The sequence below is a fragment of the Parasteatoda tepidariorum genome, chromosome 9 (assembly GCF_043381705.1).
Source record: "Parasteatoda tepidariorum isolate YZ-2023 chromosome 9, CAS_Ptep_4.0, whole genome shotgun sequence".
Classification (NCBI taxonomy): Eukaryota; Metazoa; Arthropoda; class Arachnida; order Araneae; family Theridiidae; genus Parasteatoda; species Parasteatoda tepidariorum.
The window spans coordinates 87,579,906-87,603,758 of NC_092212.1; the positions used below are offsets into that span (position 1 = coordinate 87,579,906).

Below are 23,853 nucleotides of genomic sequence, written 5' to 3' on the forward strand. Positions count from 1 at the left end.
GCATACAATTGGTTGAGTGTTGAAATACATTTTGGGCCAGCACATTAATATAAATATAAACAACGAAATTTTATTCACGAATTTCCAATTTCAGAATTTTTAATTGTAGGTACGAAAATATTACTTTTTATCTTCAGGACATGTCTTTTTATTGAATGATTTAATTCGATTTTTACTTTTTGACATTCCTTTTACTGGGCGTGAAGTGCCGTATAGACTTACACAAGAAATAAAACTTTTATAAGTGATAAGTGGTACTGGTTCCTTGTAACTAAAAGAAGGTCCCCCATTTAAAACATGGATTCTCGACCTTTTTATTCATAGATTTATGTAAACATTCATAATTATATTCTATTTCTTTATTGACCAAACAAAGAATTTCATTACAAGAAACAAAAAGAGTTATATTTGAACATTCAAGGGCTCATGAAACACCTGCATCAAGAAAAATCAACAATGTCATTTGATGAATTATCAGGGGTCTGTCCAGACATTTTGTGAAGGGTCCGGTTTTTGTAAAATTGTGAAAAAAGGACTCGTCATTTGTGAATATAAAATAAGCGTTAATTCACATTCTTTCAACCAGGGTCCGTGTTTGTGAATGTGTGCAAATAGGGTCCGTTATTACAAAAAAACGTTTTCAAAGAGTTTTTAAATATTAAGATATACAAGATTATGCTCAACACTGTAAAATTATAATTAAAAAGAAAATTTTTAAAAAATAAACAGCAATTGCAGCTACTAAATTAGCAATGCAACATATACATATTTGGTATTTAGCCTATACTGCTGAATGCAGAATATTCATTTCGAACGAATAAAGGAAGAAGCGTCTGCCGAAGACAAAATTTAGTTCGTTTACATCTGTCTTCCTCCCCCCCCTTCCTGGAAAGGGTTTATTCGATTAACAAAATAATAATGAAGATAAACAAATTTGTGAAGGGTCCGATTAAAAGATAAATTATTTTGTGAAGGGTCCGTTTTTAAGTTAAAATATTTTGTGAAGGGTCCGTTTTTATGAAAAGATATTTTGTGAAGGGTCCGTTAACGGACCCAGCTTTGTTCGAAACAGACCCCTGATTATTCTAATTAAAAATTATTCTAATTTTTCCTTCCAGCTTTTTATGAGAAGAAATTGCTTTTTATAAATATTTAAAGATTGGTAAAAAATTTTTTTACAATTTTACTTTTAATATTACACGTTTATTTTGCACTGGAGAATTAGGCGCGGTGTATTTGACAGATATGATAGAGAATATGATATTTACCCAGTACTGTTATTTCCACTTCGACTTCATCTTTTCCAGCATCATTAACAGCTGTCACAACATATTTCCCAGTATCTGATCTCTTGGTCTTGCTTAATATGAAGAGGGTGTGGTATTCCTCATTGTCGATTTTAACCTTCTCACCGGTCACCAGAGGTTCCCCTTTGAAACTCCACGTGATCTTCGGCGGAGGTTCTCCCTTCACGTCCGCCTCCAGCTTCACCACGTTTCCAGCTTTGATCACGATACTATTCAGATTCGTACGATCGATTCGAGGCGCAACTGGAAACAAAAACAATACACCCATATTGCATTTTAAATAATGAGGTACAAAAAAATTATGGCTACTCATATTTGACCTGACTCATATACGATGAATCATAATATTGGTTCAATAAATAAAAATTAATAGTATATAATTTTGCAAGTCTCCTTAATTGGTTTTAGTCTGTTTTTTTACAAACGCAAATGTTACTGTAAGTCACTAATTATTCACTAAGTCACATTCTACAAAATGCATAAAGCCGGCCAGGTGGCCGAGTGGTTAGCGTGCCTGACTGGGAAGCCAATAGCTGCGGTTTCGAATCCTGCTCAGAGTATGGATGCTTCTTTGTGTGTTGTCCCTCTGTTTCAAACCTGCATTAATTTTGCAATGTTTTGACCTCAAAAATTTTGAAGCGGAATCGTCTAAATCACCACATAAATCACCAAGCTGCATTTTTTATCTATAAATTTTCTGCAGTTTACTTTTATCTGGGTCCATACGCTCCCATACGTAAGATTATAATTGCGCTTGCGCATTTCCAGTGCGCATGCACCTGAGAAAAAAAAATCAAACTTACGCAAGTTAAAATAAAGAGATTTTGCGTCCTAACGTAAAAAAAAAAACAAGTCAAAAATACTAACTCATAGGAATATCATTTTAACCTCAAAATCAAAACCAACATTTACAATGGACGTAAACTCTTTAAAGATGCTTTACTCTCTCTGTGAGCGGTTCCGTGAACAGAAAAATTTGGTAGATTATAGATTTTGATGAATTCAGCGATAAAAACTGAAGCTTATTATTAATATTAATATTTAAAAATTATTATTGTATTCTATTGATTATTTAGCTTGATTTACTCAAATTGTATAGTTAAAATATAAATATATAATTTATAATTTTAAAATAGCGAAAGTATATCTAGTTTCTTATGGAACTATAGTGCAATTAGGCAACCATTATGTTAAACAAAAATCAATAAAATTATCATTTTATTGAATTACCAATTATTGTAAGATCGCATGATTCGTTACTAAATTCCATCAATACGTTTCGTCAAATTCGCATTCCATTTCCATTTTTTTAGTTCGAAGTTAGGCTTAAACTGAAAACATTTAACAGCTATAAATAGCGTGCTTGTAGCTTTGTCTTTGAGGTGTAAATCACGCTAACATCACGTAATGCGAGCATGCGCAGTTGCTTCCCTCAATGGTTAACTTTAGAGCCCTTGAATTAGACAGGTCGACTTATCATTTATTGTTGGAGAAAAGAGCTAACATAAGCACAGCGAATAAATATTTTCAAGTGGTAGTTTATTAATTGGGTATAATATGAAAAAAACACAACTACTTCGATTTAGTAGGAACAACATATGACGCAATGCTAAACGAATGGAATTTAGTTGTTGTTTATTTAGTTATTGTTATTAGTAGTTGTTGTTATTTGTTTTAGTTGTTGTTGTTTATTTAGTTGTATTTAGTTTCAATAACTTTTCTTTACAATGCAATAAAATCTGGCGAGCAGCTATTTAAACGATCGAACACTTCGTTTGTTTATTTGTGGCTTGAAGTTAGGCTCGCAGAAAATGCCGTTCATGGGTTAAATTTAGTAGGAACAACCCAACCTGTGACGTAGGCTATATTATACCCAATTGTAATTCTTGGTTTAATAAGTTCGATTTAGTAGATTTTAATCCACCACTACTTCTAAACAATGCGTAGGCTTATATAATTAACCACTTTATAGTTCTTATTACATGCTTTACATTTTTAAAAGCAAGCAAATATTGTCAACTATTTGCAAAATTTACTTTGTAGTTATTTACCGTTTTTTAAATTATTTTGGCGTGTCCGGAGCAGTTGGCATCTCTGTAATAACATAACTAAAACTAACATAACGTTAACTTGCGAACTTGTTTGCTCCGATATTGCTTGATAGGTCAGCTCTGATATTATAGGAGCCTCAGTTTACTTTATGGAAGCTAACTGACGGAACTAGACTGACGAACGTTAGCTAGACTAACGTTTGCTAAACCAGTGTTTCCCAAACGTATGTCTTTTGTGTTCCCTTTTTAAATTTTTCGTGACTCTGTATCACCAATAAAAAAAATGAATGCATTTTTTTAAAAATATGTTTATTTTTCCTTTTTAGTGCAAAGTTTTCCAGATACTAACCAGCGATTCATATTCTATGTTAGATTCTTTATAAAAATAATCAAAATAAGAAGAATTTATTACAAACCTTTACTATAAAAAAATTGCCCAAAAGTTAAAAATCACAACTGGCTGCTGACATCACTCATTATTAACTTTTAACTCTGCAAAAAATAGCCAATAGAAAAATACGTCATCGTAAATTTTCATGGCTAGCTTTGTTTTTAAATAATTATTTTTTGGAAACTTTCGTTAGTTATCCGATAAAAACGCGTACCCCCGCTAAACTGTTCCCATACTCCTGAGGGTACGTGTACCACAATTTGGGATACACTGAGCTAGACTGACGTCACTTTTACGTTAGCTAGACTGACGGAAGATAACGTGAAAGAGGGAAATCTCCCTATTAATTGTAAACATGGAGGATACTCACGTGATCTCGGTTTAGCAATGACTGATCTAGATGGTTCACTGGGTTCACCGGGTCCAGCTTTATTGACAGCTATGACGCGGAATTCATATTCTTCTCTTTCCTCCAGTTCTGGCACTGTTGCACTAGTGCCAGGACCTGACGTCTCCTTCGCTTTGTGCCACTTGTAAGTGCCCTTCTTTTTCTTTTCGATGATGTAACCGGTGATGGGTGCTCCACCGTCTTTTTCAGGTGCCTTCCATTTCAAATCCACGTGATCATTGTCCCAGTCAGTAGGTTCAGGTCGACCCGGTTGGCCTGGTTCATCTACACAGAAAGAAATATTCCGATCAATACTATGAAACAGATACTATAGCTTACTTAGAAATCAATAGATTAACCATTGATACCCCCTTGCAACAATTATACCTTGGCCCCAGTTGAGCTCAAAATTGGCTCAGTATGGATCCAATGCACCGAGGGACCCATATTGGGATGTCTAAATTTTTCAACGTTGGTCCTATGAGGTATCAATACAGGCCTATATAGGGTCAATATAGGGCAAATATTGGCTGAATAATGATTATAAAACATCGGGTGAATCTGACAATTTTATATAGGTTGCAAAATATCAGTGAAATATCGGGTGGACAATTCCATTTGAACACTTATTGATTCAATGAGGGTTGCTAGGGTTACTGTTAAACAAATATATCACAATAAAACTTTACGAAACAAATAGATCTGATAATTATTGATTACAATTAGACTCTATGAATATAAAATAGAAATATTATTATTTATTTCTATAAAATAATGATTACAATGAAATAAATAGAATGCGAGCAAAAAAATGTAATTAGTTTGAAAAGTATAGATTACTATGGTTAATGTGAAACCAGAAGATAAATGAATAAGAAAAAAAAATCGATTACTATCAATATAACAGGCAGCTATTGTATCGATAACTACTTTCGCTTCCTGTTCTAGTCAACTTCAATTTCTTTCTTAGCAACTATAAAAATCACACTATTCCTGTAACTATAGCTATTAATTGCTTGTTAATACCATATTAACTTAAATACATAAACAAAGAATAGAAAACATTTGATTGTGATTTCTAAATGATTGAATGATAGCTAACAAAGTAATATATCTGTTACCGTGAATAGCCGAAATCAGGAGAATGTCGACATTCACTGGTGAATGTCAACCATCACATAGTCGCTTTGGTGAATGTCCAAAATATTTGTTATATCCGATTTGATATTAATTTATTTCTTGATATTATTATATTTATTCGAAAATTTATAATCTACTAAGAATAGATTAGGAGAAACATCAGTGTTTGGAGTGCCGGTTAAATGCATAACGGACAGTGGCACTTAACTTTAAAAAAAACTTCAGTGCAGGGCATAATGGTCAGTGGCACTGAACCTTAACACTAGATTGTCCAAGGAAGTCATTTTGACTGCTTTTTAATTTCAATTAGAAAAACAATGTATGTAATGACATAATTTCTTAGAATTTTATGACTTTTTGTGCAACATATAATTTTTTTATTGTTAATATTTGCTAAAAACTTGTTACATAACTGCAAATAACATAAAAAAATATTAATATTTTTAAGCCAATTTTTTTTACACCCTAATTATTCTTTCAGAATCCAGTCATTTTTGACTGTTCTTGGGAAATATAGGTATATACTAAGTTTCAGTCTTTCTAATGTTAAAAAAACATTAATGTAGGGCATACCGGGCAGTGGCACTTCACTAGACGTAGCATATATTTCGGACATTTACCAAAGCGAATATGTGATTGTCAACGACTCATTAGTGGTTGTCAACAACCAACAATATCGGTCGTTCACAGTAACGTGTCCACTCAATGCACATCACTACGCTAATAGTACAATATCTTAGAAAAAAGATTAAATCATTATTACAATTTAAATTACAACTCAAAGACACGTTGGCAGAATATCCTCATTTATTGCAGCTGTTGGCAATGAAATGACTTGTTGGAAAAATATTTTTATTCACTGTAATAATGTATAAATGTCCTTTTAATGGAATCATGGGACTATTTTTTCATTTATAGAACCGATACAGCCATAATTATCCCCTACCGAAAGTGATTTACTTATAGTAATAATTGAGAAATGTTCTTAGTAGTTGGATTCTGGCTTCTTCTTCGATTTAACAGATTTTATTTAGCATATTAACATCCATGAATGTTTTATTTTATTACTTTCGTTGAAAAGCCGATCCATTTTTTGTGTTTCCGACTGCTAATACAGTAGCCTTATCATTTTGAACCCAATCCAGAAGACTAGGAAACTCTTGAATCAAGTATTGAGAGAAATTTGCCTTCGTGTAAGGCTTTTTTGATGGAACTAACCAGCATTTACGTTACATTGAGAGGAAAACCTTCAACGGTTAGCCTGATGGCAAGGGGATTTTAATCCATGATCCGTTTACACCTGAGGATATTCTACGTCATGTGGTACAAGCCGGATGCGGAATTCGCATCGACCCACTCTATAGCTGGGATTCGAACCCGGTTCACCTCAATGGAAGGTGAACGCTTTATCTCCTGAGCCATCCACGGCTTCAACAATGAATGCTAACGTAAACATACCCATTAATAAATCAATGAATGTTAACGTAAACACACCCATTAATAAGTCAATTAATGTTAACGCAAACATACCCATTGACATCTAATTCCTACTCTAATAGTAGGGGGATCGGAAAATAATGTCGTTTCGACGCATTAAATATTCGCTAGTCTCTTAAAAAGCAATTCATTTTTTTTCGATCCATTTTTGATCCAGCATTGAAAGGTTGTTGCTAACGGGGGTAAATACATTATTCATTAAAAATAAAAACTTGATAAAATCTATCAAATGAACCGAAACGACATTACTCTCCGGTCCCCCCTAATAGTAACATAAAACTGACACTCACCGAAAGGATTCTTTGCACAGATAGCTTTATCTGCCGTTAATTCATCTGAATCCCCTTCTTTGTTGACAGCCCTCACTCTGAACTTGTAATTCTTTCCGGGAACTAAATTCTTGACGTCGAACTTGGGTTCTGTGGATCTGCCTGCAGGAACCCACATTCCTGTCTCTGTATCCATCTTCTCTATCTCGTAATATTCAATGGGAGTGCCCCCATCATCATCCGGTTTCTTCCACTTCAATGTGCAACCTTCTTTTTTAACGTCAGATACTTCAAGTGGACCATTTGGCCTCATTGGCTTACCTGCAGAAAAAATGAAGACACGAATCAGTTTAGGTTTTCTCGTATAAATCGTTCCCGTCACATGGTTGAACAGCCGACCCAGTTTTTTGGATTTACGACTACTAATGTTCAACTCCGTAGACTTGTCATTTTCAACCCAATCCAGAAAACAAAGGGAACTCCTGGATCAAGGATTGGGAGAAATTTTGCCTTCGTGGAGAACTTTTTTGATGAAACTAACCCTCATTTGCGTTACATGGAGAAGAAAACCACGAAAACATCCCGTGGTTAGCCTGACGGCAAGGGTGCTCTAACCAATGATCCGTCTACCAGTGAGGATATTTCACGTCAGCACTGTGGTCGGTGCAAGCCGGATGCGGAATGCGCAACTAAATTTGTCGGAAAAAAACTGGAAATTTTTTCTTTTTTTGTTGATAATTAGGCATCATCTCGTCAATCGCTGGGATTAGAACCCTGTTCACCTCATATCAGGGGTATGTTTAGAAGAAATTTGGGTCCGTTAACGGACCCTTCACAAAGTATATTTTCATAAAAACAGACCCTTCACAAAATATATTTTCATAAAAACGGAAATATATTTTCTAACATTACCATTCATCTAACATTAACATCTACCATTGAGGATATTTTTGCGTCAGCACTGTGATCGGTGCGAGTCATTAGCATATAATTTTATCGTAAAAATTGACCTCTTCATAAAATATGTTATTTTAACAGCCGTTCTGCAATATTTTTAATTTTATGGTGTCTGTAAATCATAATTTTATAATTTAATGTTTAGCCACGTACTTTATATTTTATTACACATGTAAACATAACTTATATTTTATTTATTACATTATATGATATTATATTTATATTTTATTATATTAGTTTAAATTCTATCTTGTTTATACATAGCGTGTGGATGCGCCACGTCTAATGTTTACTCACATAGTGAAAATTATATTTTAATTACATTATAATTAAAAAGACAAGGAAACTTCAGGACAATTTTCAAAGACTTTTTCAATGAATCGGACAGTGTTTGCGTCTATGGGGTACGAAAACCACAAAAACCTTTCTTTTTCTTTATATATGGACATTTTCAGACAATACGACGCACATATTTTAATAATAAACCAGTTTTAAAAGTATCACGCTGTTCAAAAAATTAAAAAAAATTCGCAAAGTGCCCGCATTTCTCATATTTCATATCTGCGCTGAAAATAGTGTGTTTCGGACAAAATTAAACTTTATTAAATATATTCCTAGATTATTTCCAGTTATATATGAGCATTTTCAGACAATATGACACACATATTTTAATAATAAACCAGTTTTAAAAGTATCACGCGGTTCAAAAAATTTAAAAAAATTCGCAAAGTGCCCGCATTTCTCATATTTCATATCTGCGCTGAAAATTGTGAGTTTCGGACAAAATGAAACTTAAATCACAAATATTTGATAAATTCCTAATATTTCATAAATCACTATCATGAAAAACACAGAGTTTGAAAGTTAAGAGAACAAATTCGTAAAAAGTGCTTTAGATTTTAATAAAAAAAAACTATTTCAAGTAAACCTGAATTCGTAATAACTGCTCATAATTAACCAAGTCAATTTTTTATTCAAAATCAATTTGAATATTGGTGATAATTAATTTCTCGAGCAAAGATCGGTGACTACATTTCGAAAGTAGTTTGTAGTCGCCACATTTAAACAAAAATAGTTGTAGTTAACTACAATTGTAAAAAAGTTGTAGTTGCAGTTAACTACAAAGATAATGGAGATTATACCTAATACTGTTATTTCTACTTCCGCTTCGTCACTTCCTGAAGGATTGGTAGCGGTTATGATGTACTTTCCGGTATCCTTTCTCGTTGCTTTTGGCAAACAGAATTTAGTGTTATAGTCCACATTTGTTATATTATGCACATCTCCATCCTCGATGCGTCTCTGTCCGAAGTGCCACTGGATCTTCGGGGGTGGTTCACCAATTACGTCCACATCGAAGTTAACCATCTGTCCAGCTTTGACCACGATATCTTTGAGATTCGTTCTGTCAATTCGGGGTTTCACTGCAAAAATGAAATAACAAAAGTTATTATTTTCTAAAAGGTGTTTTTCACCTAAGAAAAATCAAAAAAGTCATATTTTGAGTGCCTAAAACTTGAAGCAAAGATTTATTTCTTTACCCTTTGCATTCGAAGGTTCCTCCCTGGAACCATTAATTACCAACAACTGAATGATTTTTACACTTTAATGTTCAGAAACTACGATATTTAATGACTTCCATCTGTTATATTTTATTTTATTTTATAAACGTCGTTGAACAGTTGACCCAATTTTTGAGTTTACGACTACTGATGTTCAACTTCATAGTCTTGTAATTATTAATTCAATCCAGAAGACAAGGGGACTCCTGGATCAAGTATTGGGAGAAATTTTCCTTCGTTGAGAACTTTTAGATGGAACTGACCCACATTTGCGTTACATGGAGAGGAAGATCACGAGAACCTTCCACAGACTCTAAATCATGATTCGTCTGCCACTGATGATATTTTACGTCAGCACTGTGGTCTTTGCGAAAAGGGTGCGGAATTTGAATCGACCTGTTATCGCTAGGATCGAACCCGGGTCGCTTCATTGGAAGGCTCTATCCCAATATGTTATAAAATATTAATTAATGATTCGTTAAATACAGAGCAGTATCGACCATCAAATTAGTTGACATATAATTGCTTTTCGTCTACTTCTTCTTAACTTAGATTTATTATTTGTTTATATATTTTATATACTTTTGTTTACTGTTCCTGGCAACTTGGATGCATAATTAGTTTGTTTATGTTCCGTATGGCTTCGTGCCAGTCTTTGTGTTAAGTCTCTGTGTAGATATAAAGTGAAAGAATTGAGTCAGTCACTTAAGAGAATTGATACATGACTGGCTTAGCTTACTCGAAATAGAGTGGAAAGAACAGTGCTAACGTCAACAAATGCCCGTTTCAACAATCAATCATTATCGAGATACCCACACTACGTCACTTGCAGGTATCACATTGTATCCGTTTTTGGAGAACTTCGAATGAAAATAGTAAAACTACATACAATACTAAAAAGAATTAACGGATGGGTTTTTAAAGCACCTTAAATATGTTACAGACTTAAAAAAAATGTAATTTACGGCTAGAGTTTTCTACCGAGATGAAAACTGCTAAAAGTCATCAGGTTACCAAAGCAGAGGGGAGAAATGTCCTCTGCAGAGGATCAAAATTGCGATATGTCTTCGGATCATCCTCAGGAATGTTTCTCAGACCGTCGCCAATAGCCCATTGAGCAACTCTAGTCCGACTTAAATAAAGTATCTACCTACCCTTTATTTTGCAAGGTTAAGACTAACCCGTTACGGGTATTTTAATTTAATTTTGCTTCGTTTATTTGTGGTTGTCAAATAAATGTGTTTTCTGAAAAAAGGATGTTTCTTCTATGCAGCTTGATTTGTTATAGCACGTTTTTCCATGCAATTCCAATGACGTGTTTTCATTCTCTCCTTGAATAAGATCCGTATTTAAATCATAATGAGCACTTTTCAATAGAAACTTACAGTTCTTTGGTTTGGATAGATGTGGAGCAGTCGATTGACTGGGTTCTCCAGGTCCTGCCTTATTCACAGCTCTCACTCTGAATTCGTATTTGTCTCCCTCATTTAATCCCGTTACTTTAGCTTTTGGAATGTTTCCTTCCACTTCTTTCACCGGTACCCAATCAGGACTGTACTTATCTTTCTTTTCAACAATGTATCCTGTAATGGGGGCTCCACCATCCCTCATGGGTGGTTCCCACTTAAGTTCCACGAAGTCTGTGTCATAGTCCTTGATCTCAGGTAGACCCGGTGGACCTGGTTCATCTGAAATACGAATTGGAAATATGAGATAAATAGTCTTTCGTAAAAAGTGAATCAGAATAATAGGTTAATATGAACTCCCCTTAATATTAACATACCTGCAAACTATTACGCATTTCGCGTGAAATTTAATTTTTATATTTAAAGTTGCACTAAAATGTTTGCTTGTTATTTTTTTCCTTGCATCATTTATAATTTTAATTCAAAATAACTTTTTCGAGGATGATCCAGATATCAGTGGTTAGAGGTACTAAGTTACAACTGTTGCAAGTTTTTTAGTATTTTTGGAATGGGATAAGATTCAACGTATTTTTGGTTAACAACAATCTTAAAAAATTTCCATTTATACCGAATTCAAATACCAAGCTTTGACATGACTAGTTGAAAGGAGTGCAAGGGAGTTTTTAAATTTTGCCAAGCGGAAGCTTGAGAAAAAAAAAATTGCAAGTTATAATCCTCGTATCCTATAGCGGATGCATGAACTTTAAATTTATACTACTCAAATTCTCTGAAATATAAATTAAAGCTTTCAACAATTCAAATCCCGCTGTGGACTGAGCGTAAAGACACGGTTCCCAGGACAACACCAAAGTCAAACATCACTGGCTGCCGGTCAGTAAGCATGTGAATGAGCACTTTGATCAGCCTACGTAGGGACCGAGGGTGTGAGGTGCCTCATTAAACTGTTCTACCGTAAAGTGCTCGACTTCGAGCGCAGGTCGTCGGACTACCATAGTATCGGAGCCATCCCCTCTGCACAGGATCAAAATTGCGGTGGCGTGTCTTCGGATCATCCTCAGGAATGTTTCCCAGACCATCCCGGAGTCTTATAGTTTATTGTGCAGCTCTAGTGCGACGTAAATAAAGTACCTACCTTAGTTACAACTAACTGTAACAAGTGTTTTAGTATTTATGGAACGGAATAAGATTCAAGTACATTTGGCTACCAACAATCTTTAAAAAAATATATAATCCTTGTATCCTATAGTCGATGTATGAACTTTAAATTTAATCTACTCAAATTCTATAAATTATGAATCAGAACCTTCAACAAATCATCAATCCCTTTAAAATCAAGCAAAAGAACAAAAAGGAATTACCATATGGATTTTTAGCCAATGTCGCCCGTTCTGTCTCTAAAGGATCTGATTCTCCTTCGTCATTCACTGCCTTCACCCTAAACTGATATTTCTTTCCCGGGTCCAGGCCCGTAATGGGTGCCTCTGTCGTATCTTTGTCTGCTCTTCCAGCTGGTATCCACCTGCCTGTAGTGGGATCCATTCTTTCCAGGACGTATCCTGTAATGGGAGTGCCACCGTCGTCCTTCGGTTTGTTCCATTTCAGTTTACATCCTTCCGCGTGCACATCTGACACTTCGATGGGCCCTTCTGGCCTGGAGGGCTTGTCTGAAATAATGGAGGACATTTTTAGACATAAATATAAAAATCAGAGAAAATAATAAAATATAGCTATAGTTTCATGGGATTAAGCTCGGTGGCTGAATGGTAGCGCTTCGTGCTATCGTGCCACAGGTCCTTGGTTCGATTGACTCAGCCTTTCATCCCTCCAGTGGGTCGATAGAATGAGTACCAAACATGCTTGGGAACTAAACACTGAGGATTCCACGTACGGCTGAAGACCCAACCGGAATAACTGCTATTGCACCCAAGAGTCCAAAGGTCAAGAAAACTGCAGACCTTGGCCCTCGATGAGCTGTCGCTCTAATGAGTTTAGTTTAGTGTCATGGGATAAGTTTACTTTTAGTGAGATTTATAGTATATTTTATGAAAAAGTGACGCTACAATTTTTATCTTGCTAAGCAAACATTGTAAGGATTTCGTGGCAAGTTGGAAACAGGAAATGTTGCTTAGAAAATAATTGTTGATTTCGTAACAGAGTGTGAGGATTTAGAATTTAGAAAGTGTGCGGACTGAAACTTAGAAAGATGATTTCCTTTCTTTTAAATGCTTCTGGATCGCACCTTTTCCCTTCTCAAAACGTTCTGTTTCATTGGGGAACAAAGTGTAGTCACTTGGTGATAAAACTAGAATGCTTCCTTGAAACTATTACAAAAAAGAGAGGGTGGCGGTGCGGAGTATTATTTGTTTGAGTTTTATGCTCTCATTATATCGATGGGGTAATTTAAAATAACGCAACAGTCAGAGCTGGTTGTCTTTTAGCTTTCTTCTCCTTTTCCACAGTCTGCGTTATTGTGGCATCAGCTTCTCCCTTTAATCAATTTCACCCAAAGAGAACATGAAATTTGAGTCTTAATGCTTTCTTAAGGACACAAATACAGAGTTATAACAGTAGCAAACAAAAATATTCACAACGTTACCAAAATTGTCTCGACTGATTTGGTATTTATTCATTAACAATTTTGAAACTGATTTACGATTGATATAGGAAAAGGGTTTTTGTACCTCTAAAAAAAAGAGGCATAAATTTTGAGATTGCCACATAACGCTTTTGAGATTGCCCACATAATGCTTTCGAAATTGCCCACATAATGCTTTTGAGATTCCACACACAATGCTTTTGAGATTCCACACACAATGCTTTTGAGATTGCCCACACAATTCTTTTGAGATTGCCCACACAATGCTTTCGAGATTGCCCACACAATGCTTTTGAGATTGCCCACACAATGCTTTTGAGATTGTCCACATAATGCTAAATTATAGTTTGCTTGAAGTCAAGATTCGTGTTATTCGTGCATAAAACAAAATTTGAACCGTACCCGCCATATTCATATTTGTGTGCTGACTGATTTAAGAAGAATTGTGTGCCTACATTTTATACTCTTATAAGCAGAGCTTACCTAAGAATACGATTTCAACATCTTCTTCGTCCTTGCCCGAACTGTTTACTGCTGTTAATTTGTACTTTCCAGACTGTTTACGGACGCCATTTTTAATATTCAGGTGTGTCATGTACTCTTCGTTGTCCACTTTGATTGAGTCACCAATTTCTACTGGTTTTCCTCCAAAAGACCAGGTACATGTGGGTGGTGGTTCACCAATGACTTCGACATCCAATTTTACACTTTGTCCAGCTTTAACAACAATTTGTTGCAAATTGTCACGAACAATTTTAGGAGCAACTGTAAAAGATAAAAATTGTTTCATTTAAAACTATATTATAATTTTTAATATAACTAGGGGGCTGCCGCTCCCAAACCCCGATGATTGCATCACAATCGTTGTTGTTTCTTGGAATAAAACAGTTGAAATCATTCAACTATGTACAAAATTGTCCGACGTCCGAATATTTCCCGTATGATACCGTTAAGATCTATTATTGGACATAAATACTTTTTCAAAGTAATCATTTTTTTAAAAATAACATTTAAAGTATATGATAAAAAGTTTGGTGAGTGCTCAACTGTAATTTAGTATGTTTGCTTACCAAGCGGACGGACGCATATTTTAAATACAATTTTCGCATGCATCATGATGTGCAGAAAGCTGAAAGTTAAGTTCTGAATCAAATTCTTTTTTATAAATTACGACGTTCGACTGTTCGTTTTTTATTTGTTTTATCAAATGGTACCATTAGAAAAAAAGTAAACAAATGCATGATTTGTGGCACTGCTCTGAAAGACCGTAAATTGTTTATTAGAAATTTTTATCTTACATTTATATTTTAAACTCACCTCACTATTTATCAATATTCTAATATTTTTAAAAAGTATTGTTGGGCTACTCATTCATTAGACAACAAAGCTTTTTCTAATTTTTTCAGAAACTTGGTTCTGCAAAACATTTACTTCAATTAATAATCTGTTTTATGGAATGATTTGACAAAGATAATGAAGATTAGACCCAATACGATAATAACTAATTAGATACCTTTCATTGTAGACCCATGTTAAAAAATATAGGTCAAGGTCATTTTGGAAACGGTTCTGTAACTCACAATTCATTAAAAAAAACTGCAATAGCATTTAAAATACCAGGAACGAGTTTTAATCCTTAGTGTGGATTGAAATCCTATCAGTGTAATAGGATTTGATGACTTTTGTTAACTTGTTTGAGTTGCAGGCTTTAATTTTTTGAAAACTGACTCACACGATTTATCATATCTCTACACTGTCATGCTGAAATATGCTTAACATTTTAGTAACATGGGGGAGATTCATGAATCTAGTAGGAAGAAAATATTAAACTTTTTTCTGTGTCCAGCGAAGATATATGTAGTGCCACAATAAGCATTGCATATTTCTTATCTTTTAAATTTAATTTAATTTCTTAAACTTATTTTTGTAATCATTATTAATCGAATTATATTTCAGTTAAATCAGTTGGTTAAATTTTTATAAAAAGCGAACATAGAATATTTTATTCTTTTCTTATCCATCAACTTTTTATTTCAATACTAATGTTGTCTCATTCATTCACTGCCGCGCCTAATCGAAAACAAAAATCTATTTACAACTCTTTGTTCTTTATTTCTTAACACAAATATGTTTCAGCAGTTACATGGTTATACTAATTCTCACAGCCTTGTTGGTGATTGCCAAAGTATTTTCAAACCTAATATTGATTATGGGGGTTCGGTTTTATTTTTGGCTAAGCTATCTTTCGATAAATTACCAATCTTGGATCTCTTTCCATACTCCTAACTGTCCGTTGGAAACAATTCAATCACTTTTTAATTTGACTTTTGATTAGGCTGGTCATGGGGAATTTTTCTCCCATGGCCAGTCCTTATTAATATTATTATGCAAAATTTTTTTAACTTAGAAAGTTTTATGGATAAAATTATAATTTGCATCTCGAGCTCTACAAATACTACTAAATATAAGTTTTATTGTAATTATGATCCAGTTTTCTTCTTCAACTGTCATTTTCATCACAATCTTCAATTAATCAATTATACCATACAACTTCCAACCACACCTAATGCACATTTAAAGGTATTGTTTAAAATACATCGAGAAAGAAAGTACTTACGGTATCTAGGCTTAGAAGTATGAGATTTAGTGGGCTCACTGGGTTCACCGGGTCCGGCTTTGTTGACGGCCTTCACTCTAAACTGATAATTGTTACCATACTGCAATCCCTCCACCTTTGCCTCCGGTTTGGGACTGCTGGTGGTGAGGCAAGGCTCCCAACCAGATCCGTAACGCTCCTTCTTTTCAACGATATAACCAGTGATGGGAGCTCCCCCATCATTCTTGGGTGGAGTCCACTTGAGATCCACGTGATTCTCGTCCCAGTCAACAATGTCTGGAGTACCGGGTGCACCTGGTTCGTCTGCAATAGAACATGAAATACACCGATGCGATATGTGTCTTGTGCTTTGACGAAAATGGATATTTAAAACCGCTTTCCTTATCTATTATTTTTAATAACAAATGCACAAAATCAACATATTTTTTTTATTTTATTAATAAATACAGGGAACTGAAACAAAACATAATGCACACGTTTTAAGCTGAGGTTTGAATTTGTAAGAAATATTTAATTTAAAAATCAGTTTACTATCCCGAGTTATTTCGGGCAAATGAAAAAAGTTGAGTATTAGTCTTTGTATGACAATTCTAAAACAAGGGACAACATAAAGTGATACTTTTCAAACTTCAGTGAAGGAATACATCATTTTTTTTACTCTTATTGCTGTGTAAATTCAGCAACCTTCGTATGTACAATCGCACATAACACGTGTGCAGTCCCACAGCAAAGCTCCTAAATAAAACTTGGCACACTTTCAATCACACATTTTTTGTTTCCGAACGAGTAAAAACGTGATAAAACAAAACGTACTGACACATTCAGGATAAGCCCGAGTATTCTCGGGATGACGAATATTTGCAATATAATACGTACCCGAGTTGACTCGGGATACTCAGGGAAGAATTTGAAATTAATCTTTTCCCTACGTTGATTAGAGTGATAAGAGCCATTCTGGTCCATTTATTGTACCAAGCAAAAACAGTTAACGGAATTTTCTACTATAATGACAAAACCATTTTGTGATAATTGTGCAAGTAAATATTTTGTCAAATTTAGGAATCTTTTACCTACACCCGCTTGAGGGTCCATCTGCACATAGATTAACTCAAGAGTGCATTCTCAGTTAAGAATAGAACCTCTTCAAAGACTTTGTGCAAAAGCTTTTAAAATCAAATTAAAATATGTTTGGGAACTGTCAGAATGAAGATGAAGAAGTTTAGTCAAATTCTTCGTTTGAAAACCGGTTTTTTAGTCAAAATTCATATGATTTCTTGGGGGGGGCGAAATGAATAAGTAAATAGTAAAAAAAAAAACGAAAAGTAGCTGAAAAATTACAGACTCGCCAAATATAAGAGCTAAACATGCGAGAGTGCATTAAACAACTGTATTAAACACAATAATTTAATGAGTATTATACCGTAGCATACCTGAAACACATTAACCTATTTTTAAGGGAGTATTTTTGACAACAATTTTAAACATTAATCAAATGGGCATACTATAAAAAATAAGAAAGTAAAAATAAGAATCTGCATGCATAGTACCGCAACGTACATGGAATACATTAATATAACGTATATCATTCCACAAAATATAAGAAACGCATTAATGTAACAAGCGTGATACTGTAACACGTATGAGATACATTAATGTAATGTATAGTTGTACGTCAATTGCATACAACAAACATATTAAGTGTTATACATAACACATGATTGAGGATTAGTACCCAAGACAAAATTTTTGATGGTTGCATCAAAAGATTTTTTAGGCTTCTGATGGTTTCAGTGCTATTCATGATGGTCCAACATCATTTGATGGTCATCATCATCCAATACTTACCATTATGTGTTCAGGACTTTTGATATGCCAACAAACTTCCAACATTCCATGATGAAAAATGCTAGTTTAATACTATGATTGTTAACCATTAAGAGAAGTTTGATTCTCATGGACCTTGATGGCTTGATGGAAATTTTTGTTAGTTCAGCAGGAAAATACCATCAAAACAATTTGGTTTTTTTTATGTTGGTTCATCATAGTTCAGTCCTAATACCTACATTTTCATGATGGTCGTTCATGATCATTTCAACATTTGACTTCTAAGAAACTATGATGGAAATTTCTGACGGTTCAACATGAACAAACCATCAAAACAAGTTGCCATTCTTATGTTGGACCATCATAAATCCGTCCGAATACCTACATTGGGGTAATGGTTACTTATGTTGTTATTATTGATGGTTACCATCAAGATTACGTTAATCCATCAGTGGAAAACCATCAAAAGTATCAAATTGGATATCAACGTGTTTATGATACTGTAGCAGAGTTCATAAAACATATTGAAGCCATACCGTATGGGTTCTTTGCAAGCGTAGCTCTGTCAGTCACTAAAGGCTCCGATTCTCCTTCGGGATTTATCGCTTTCACACGGAACTGGTATTCCTTTCCTGGAGTCAGTCCTGTGATGTCCATCTCTGGAATGTCTGTTTTCCCTACAGGCACCCAGTTTCCGGTCGACGTGTCAAGTTTTTCTACGGCATATCCAGCTATGGGTTTGCCGCCGTCATCCTCAGGTTTGGACCATTTCAACTTGCAACCCTTGGCTGTGACGTCACTCACCTTTAGTGGACCCGTCGGTCTGCTGGGAGCAGCTGAAATATAATTGAACTCATTAACCAAATTCGTAAATGAACAAGCGAACTGAGGTACAAAAATTCCTAGTTAGAACCTTAGATGAAATTTCAATGTTCATTGTGGAGACATTAAGCACCTCTATCTACCGTTTATGACTGTGTTCTGCATTAACTGAGTAAACGATCTTTTAAGAATGAGTGTCGAGAGCAGGCACAATTAGTTTAATTATTAGATATAAATCGTACACCAGGAGTCGGCACTTTGCTCCGCCTTCATCACATGGTGCCCAACGATACTATTTCGCTATTTTTGGGAGAAGGATGCGAACCATCCTGAAAAGGGTCGCTATTTGGCAATCGTATGACAAAAATAATTATTTTGCAATCTTTACGTGCATTTTTTTCAACATTAAATATTTCATAAATTTGATGATATTTCATAGTTTTTCCTCTTTGAGACATTTTGTTGGGATAAACAGCAGTTTTTCAATTTAAAATATATATTTAATAAGCTTGAGAAACGAAAGGTATAATAGCAGATGATAAAGCGTGACCAAAAAAAATTCACTGTGTTTGGGGAGCATTAAGGGTTGTCTCAATTTCAAGAGCGGAGATATCTCTCCTCTTTATTCCCGCGTTGAAATGAACTCTGCGTCAGAAGAGGTAGAGCCAAGTGCCAACTCCTGGTGAACGAACTATAGTTAATAGATTGTTACTTTAAATAAAAATAGAAAATTTAAACTACGCATAAATATATTTTACTAGCGTTTTTGTAACTCTCAAAGATATGAAACAAAAGAAAAATAGTAGAAAAATAAGTTTTTTTAATCAAAAGTTTCACCTATTTACTTCTGATTAATCTTTAAACATATTGCGTTATATTTTTTGAAATTCTTCATAATGCAATAAAGCACTCCCTAGTTTATAAAGTAATGCAATAGAATATGTTACCTAAAACGACAAATTCAACTTGAGCCTCGTCTTTTCCTACTTCGTTTTCAGCGTGTATTGTGTAAAGGCCAGTATCCTTCCTTTGTGCATCATTAATTGTGATTCTGGTCTTGTAGTCTTCACCCGTTACTTCGATGTTGTCGGCAGTTTTTACAACCTGTGTGGAAGAAAATATTCAGTTAATGAATAGGCAAACATGCATAAAACAAAATTTATTACACATGAATAAACTTCTAACTTGTGCAGAATTTTATTTAACGTTACTGTGAATGACCGAAATTGTTGGTTGTTGACTATACCACTGGTGAATGTTGACAATCACATAGTTGCTTTGGTAAATGTCCGAAATATATACTAGGTCTAGTTAAGTGCCACTGCTCGATATACATTTGCCCGGTATGCCCTACATCGATGTTTTTTAAGGTCAAGTGTCACTGCCCATTAAACCGGTACTCCGAAAATTAATGTTTCTCTCAGCAGATACTAAAATATCAAATAACTATGATAATATCAACGTATAAATTAATATAACAAATATTTCGAACGTTCACCAAAGCTACTCTGTTGACATTCACCGGTGAAAGTCGACATTCTCTTTATTTAGGTCATTCACAGTAACATATATAAGAATCAGTCGATATGGCAGTTTAAAAGTAAGAAAAATAAGTCGTTAACTGATGGTTTGTAAAGTAAAAACATAAAAAATTACTATAATTAAATTTATTTGCGTTGCACTGATTGGAAAACTTCGGAACTCCAACTAGTCCCGTAATATTTTTACTAACACCACAAATATCTAACAACATCTTCAACTACTAGAACAGTTTTTGTATGAGCATTGTGATCAGTTGAGGCTATTGAACACTATGCGAAAGTCATTATCTTGATTCATCTGACTTCTAATATTGAATGTGACGTGGCCCATTTTGGATCAGTTGTCCAATTTTTCTCCAGTGATAAAAAGAAGCAAAATATTTATTTTACTTTTCCCAAACTTTACAGCTTAAATCGCCCTACAATATCCCAAGTTTAATTCAGCAATCACGTCATTTATTTGATTACAACAGCATTATATGCTAAAAAGCCAGTTATGTAGGATGTTGTCTACCACATTTAACTTTCATTCTAATTTTTGTCCAGTAGGAAGTAAATAGAATGGGAGCATGGATCATGCAATCTAATTAGAAGTACTAGAGGGATAAATATTCAAATTGACCTTTTATTGAATTCGAATAACCTAGCTTTAAAATTTATACTCTCTTTCTCTCTCTCTCGTGTAAGAAATTATAAATATTGCGCTAATGTAGTGTGTAAAGGTTTATCATAATTATAAACGGCCTCCCGGGTGGCCGAGTGGATTGCGCGCCTGATTGTGATGCCAATGGCTGTGGATTCGAACCCTGTGAAAGGGTATCTGTGGCAATGTAGCGTGGGTAATGTTGCTCGCCTCCGTGATCTTAGTTCACAGGTGTCCACCGGGCAACGATAAATGACTATCACTTTCGGCATCTTCCAACATAAAGAACAAATGTTCAGTCTCTGCCGTTATTAAAAAAGTAATACATAAATAAATACGAACGCCTTTATTTCTTATGTATAATCTTACAATTAACAACATTCATAAATTTCCGACATCGTTTAAGCCTTGGCGCTCACAATTTTAGTCGTTTAAAATATTCCCCATCTAGAGAATTTTCATAAGGTTTGTCATCCATTTTTTATTGCCAAAAGATGTTGGAAGCTTTTGGAAACTGAACTCGAAGATTGTTCATTTCCGTTTTTTATTCATATTTATCCTCTCATATTATTGAAGGCATTAAAATACGTCATCCTAAAACCTTGGAGTTCAGCCACTATTGAAAGCAATGCTTAGTCACCATTAAAATCATTGACTTGCATTCAGTTTTGCCGCTGTAGAGATAATCAGAATACACTGGTTTTGCACTATTTAAAATAAATACGTCCCGCAGTGTACTGATCGTTAAGACAAGTTTCCCAGCAGATTACCGAAGTCACTGGCTCTTGTCAGGTCAGTGTGCGGGTGGATGACCACTTGGAGCAGTCTGCGTTAGAACCGAGGGTGTGCGGTATAGGTCCACATTAAACTGCTGTTCTAGCGTAAAGTGCTCAACTCAAGAAGGTCGTTGGGCTATCGAAAGCAGGAGCGCTATCACCTCAGAAGAGGATTAAAATTGTGATGGTATGTCTTCGAATCATCCTCAGGGATCGCCGTTAGTAGCCTATTGTGCAAGCTCTAGTGTGACGTAAATGAACTACATTAACAATTAAAATAAGTACTGTTGTTGCTAATAATATTCTTACCTTATCCTTCAGTTTCCAGGTAATGGTGGGGGGAGGTTCTCCTCTCACATTCACTTCCAGTTTTATTACCTTTCCTTTCTTCACTGTTATGGTATCCAGGTTGCTGCGATCTATGTATGGCTTCACTACACAAGAAAAATATTTTTGCTTTCAATATATTTTTATGATATGTTTAAGCATTAATTTACATGTAATACATTAAGAGTTAATATAAAGATGACAAAAACAACAGCTCTTTGGACTATATCTAATTCAATCGAAGCAAAGAAAGTTCCGTGACATGAAAAACCGTCCAACTTCGTGAATAAACTTCAGTTTCTTAAATAAACTGGTTTCGATAGTTTTATTCGCTGCCGATGATCAATTTGTGTCTTTATTTTTAGTTATGTCATTAAATCTTTGTAAATTACTTTTTATGATTCGGGGTTATTCGGCGTCCATTTTTAACTCCGAATCATATTGTAAAAATGTCATAATAATTTTTTGTAAAACAAATTGCGAGACTTTTTGTCAACCTCTGCTGCAGGTCATACAACCGGACTTAAGGGTCAAGTTCCACCGTTTAAGAAACTCTGCATCATACAGTGAGTAACAGTATTAAGACAGAGATGAAACCAAATTCAACATTTTTAAAAGGAGGCAATGATTCTCGAAGCGTACAGAAAATAAATTACCAACTTAACTAAACGCTTCCTGACAAAAATAATGGGCTTACCTTACTAAGTAAAATCACTAGGCTAATGATGTTCGTAATCGATAAGTTTTATATTAGAAAGGGAATTTAAAATAGTCTTACGTCTTCGGTGCTTCGAGTTAATGAGGTTACCTTACTAAGTAAAATCACTAGGCTGATGATCGTAATAGATAAGTTTTATATTAGAAAGGATTTTTAAAATGAACTTACGTCTTCGGTGCTTCACAAGGTGCATCTTTGTGGCGTCACTAGGTTCACTAGGACCGGCTTTGTTGACAGCTATGACCCTGAACTGGTATTCCTGTCTTTCTTTCAAATCGGCCACATCTGTCTGCAATTTGTCTCCCGGCACCTCGAGTGCCTTCTCCCAGTCCGGACTGGTCTTCAGTTTCTTCTCAATGATGTATTTGGTGATGGGTGCACCGCCATCGGACTTGGGCTTGTCCCACTTCAAGTCCACTTTGATGTTGTCGTAATCGACGATTTGTGGAGTGCCAGGCTTACCCGGCTCATCTGAGAAATTGAAAATGAAAAGCATTATTTGTTGTCAACGCATTAAAAACAAGCGTTACATGCTTCAAACACATGCTGCTTCATACCGTAGGGGTTCTTAGCAACAATTGGTTCCAGAGTCTCCAGCGGTTCAGACTCGCCTTCATCGTTCACTGCAACCACGCGGAAGAGATACTCTTTACCTGGCGTCAGTCCCGTCACGTCGAACTCCGGCTGGTCAGTCTTTCCACATCTTGTCCATCGACCGGTGTCTTTGTCCAGTTTCTCTATTTCATACTGCTTAATGGGCAACCCGCCATCGTCTTTGGGCTTGCTCCATTTCAACTTGCAGCCTTCTTTGTGAACATCCGACACTTTTAGTGGTCCTTCTGGTTTGGTAGGTGTGCCTATCAAAAATCACATTGTTTAGATTTTATATTGACTCAATGTTTTTGTAATGGTATGTATCTCTAATTGACAATGGTTGACAATTTTGGATCAAACATTACAGATATGTAATGGAATGTTAAACTTACGTAAATGCTTTATA

The 23,853-nt window shown here is 34.9% G+C and overlaps 1 protein-coding gene across 1 annotated transcript in view; it reads right to left on the bottom strand.

The window, feature by feature from the left end:
- LOC107453137 (projectin protein bent) overlaps nt 1–23,853 on the bottom strand; it is a 236,219-nt gene that overhangs the window by 140,453 nt on the left and 71,913 nt on the right. The window contains exons 37-49 of the mRNA XM_071185213.1: nt 23,411–23,710; nt 23,022–23,324; nt 22,118–22,242; nt 19,796–19,952; nt 18,563–18,862; nt 16,203–16,505; nt 14,069–14,350; nt 12,348–12,653; nt 10,948–11,250; nt 9,143–9,424; nt 7,065–7,364; nt 4,120–4,422; nt 1,269–1,550 (exon numbers count right to left, since the gene is read on the bottom strand). Coding sequence (XP_071041314.1) covers nt 1,269–1,550; nt 4,120–4,422; nt 7,065–7,364; nt 9,143–9,424; nt 10,948–11,250; nt 12,348–12,653; nt 14,069–14,350; nt 16,203–16,505; nt 18,563–18,862; nt 19,796–19,952; nt 22,118–22,242; nt 23,022–23,324; nt 23,411–23,710 — 3,546 coding nt within the window. The remainder of the gene's footprint in view (nt 1–1,268; nt 1,551–4,119; nt 4,423–7,064; nt 7,365–9,142; nt 9,425–10,947; nt 11,251–12,347; nt 12,654–14,068; nt 14,351–16,202; nt 16,506–18,562; nt 18,863–19,795; nt 19,953–22,117; nt 22,243–23,021; nt 23,325–23,410; nt 23,711–23,853) is intronic.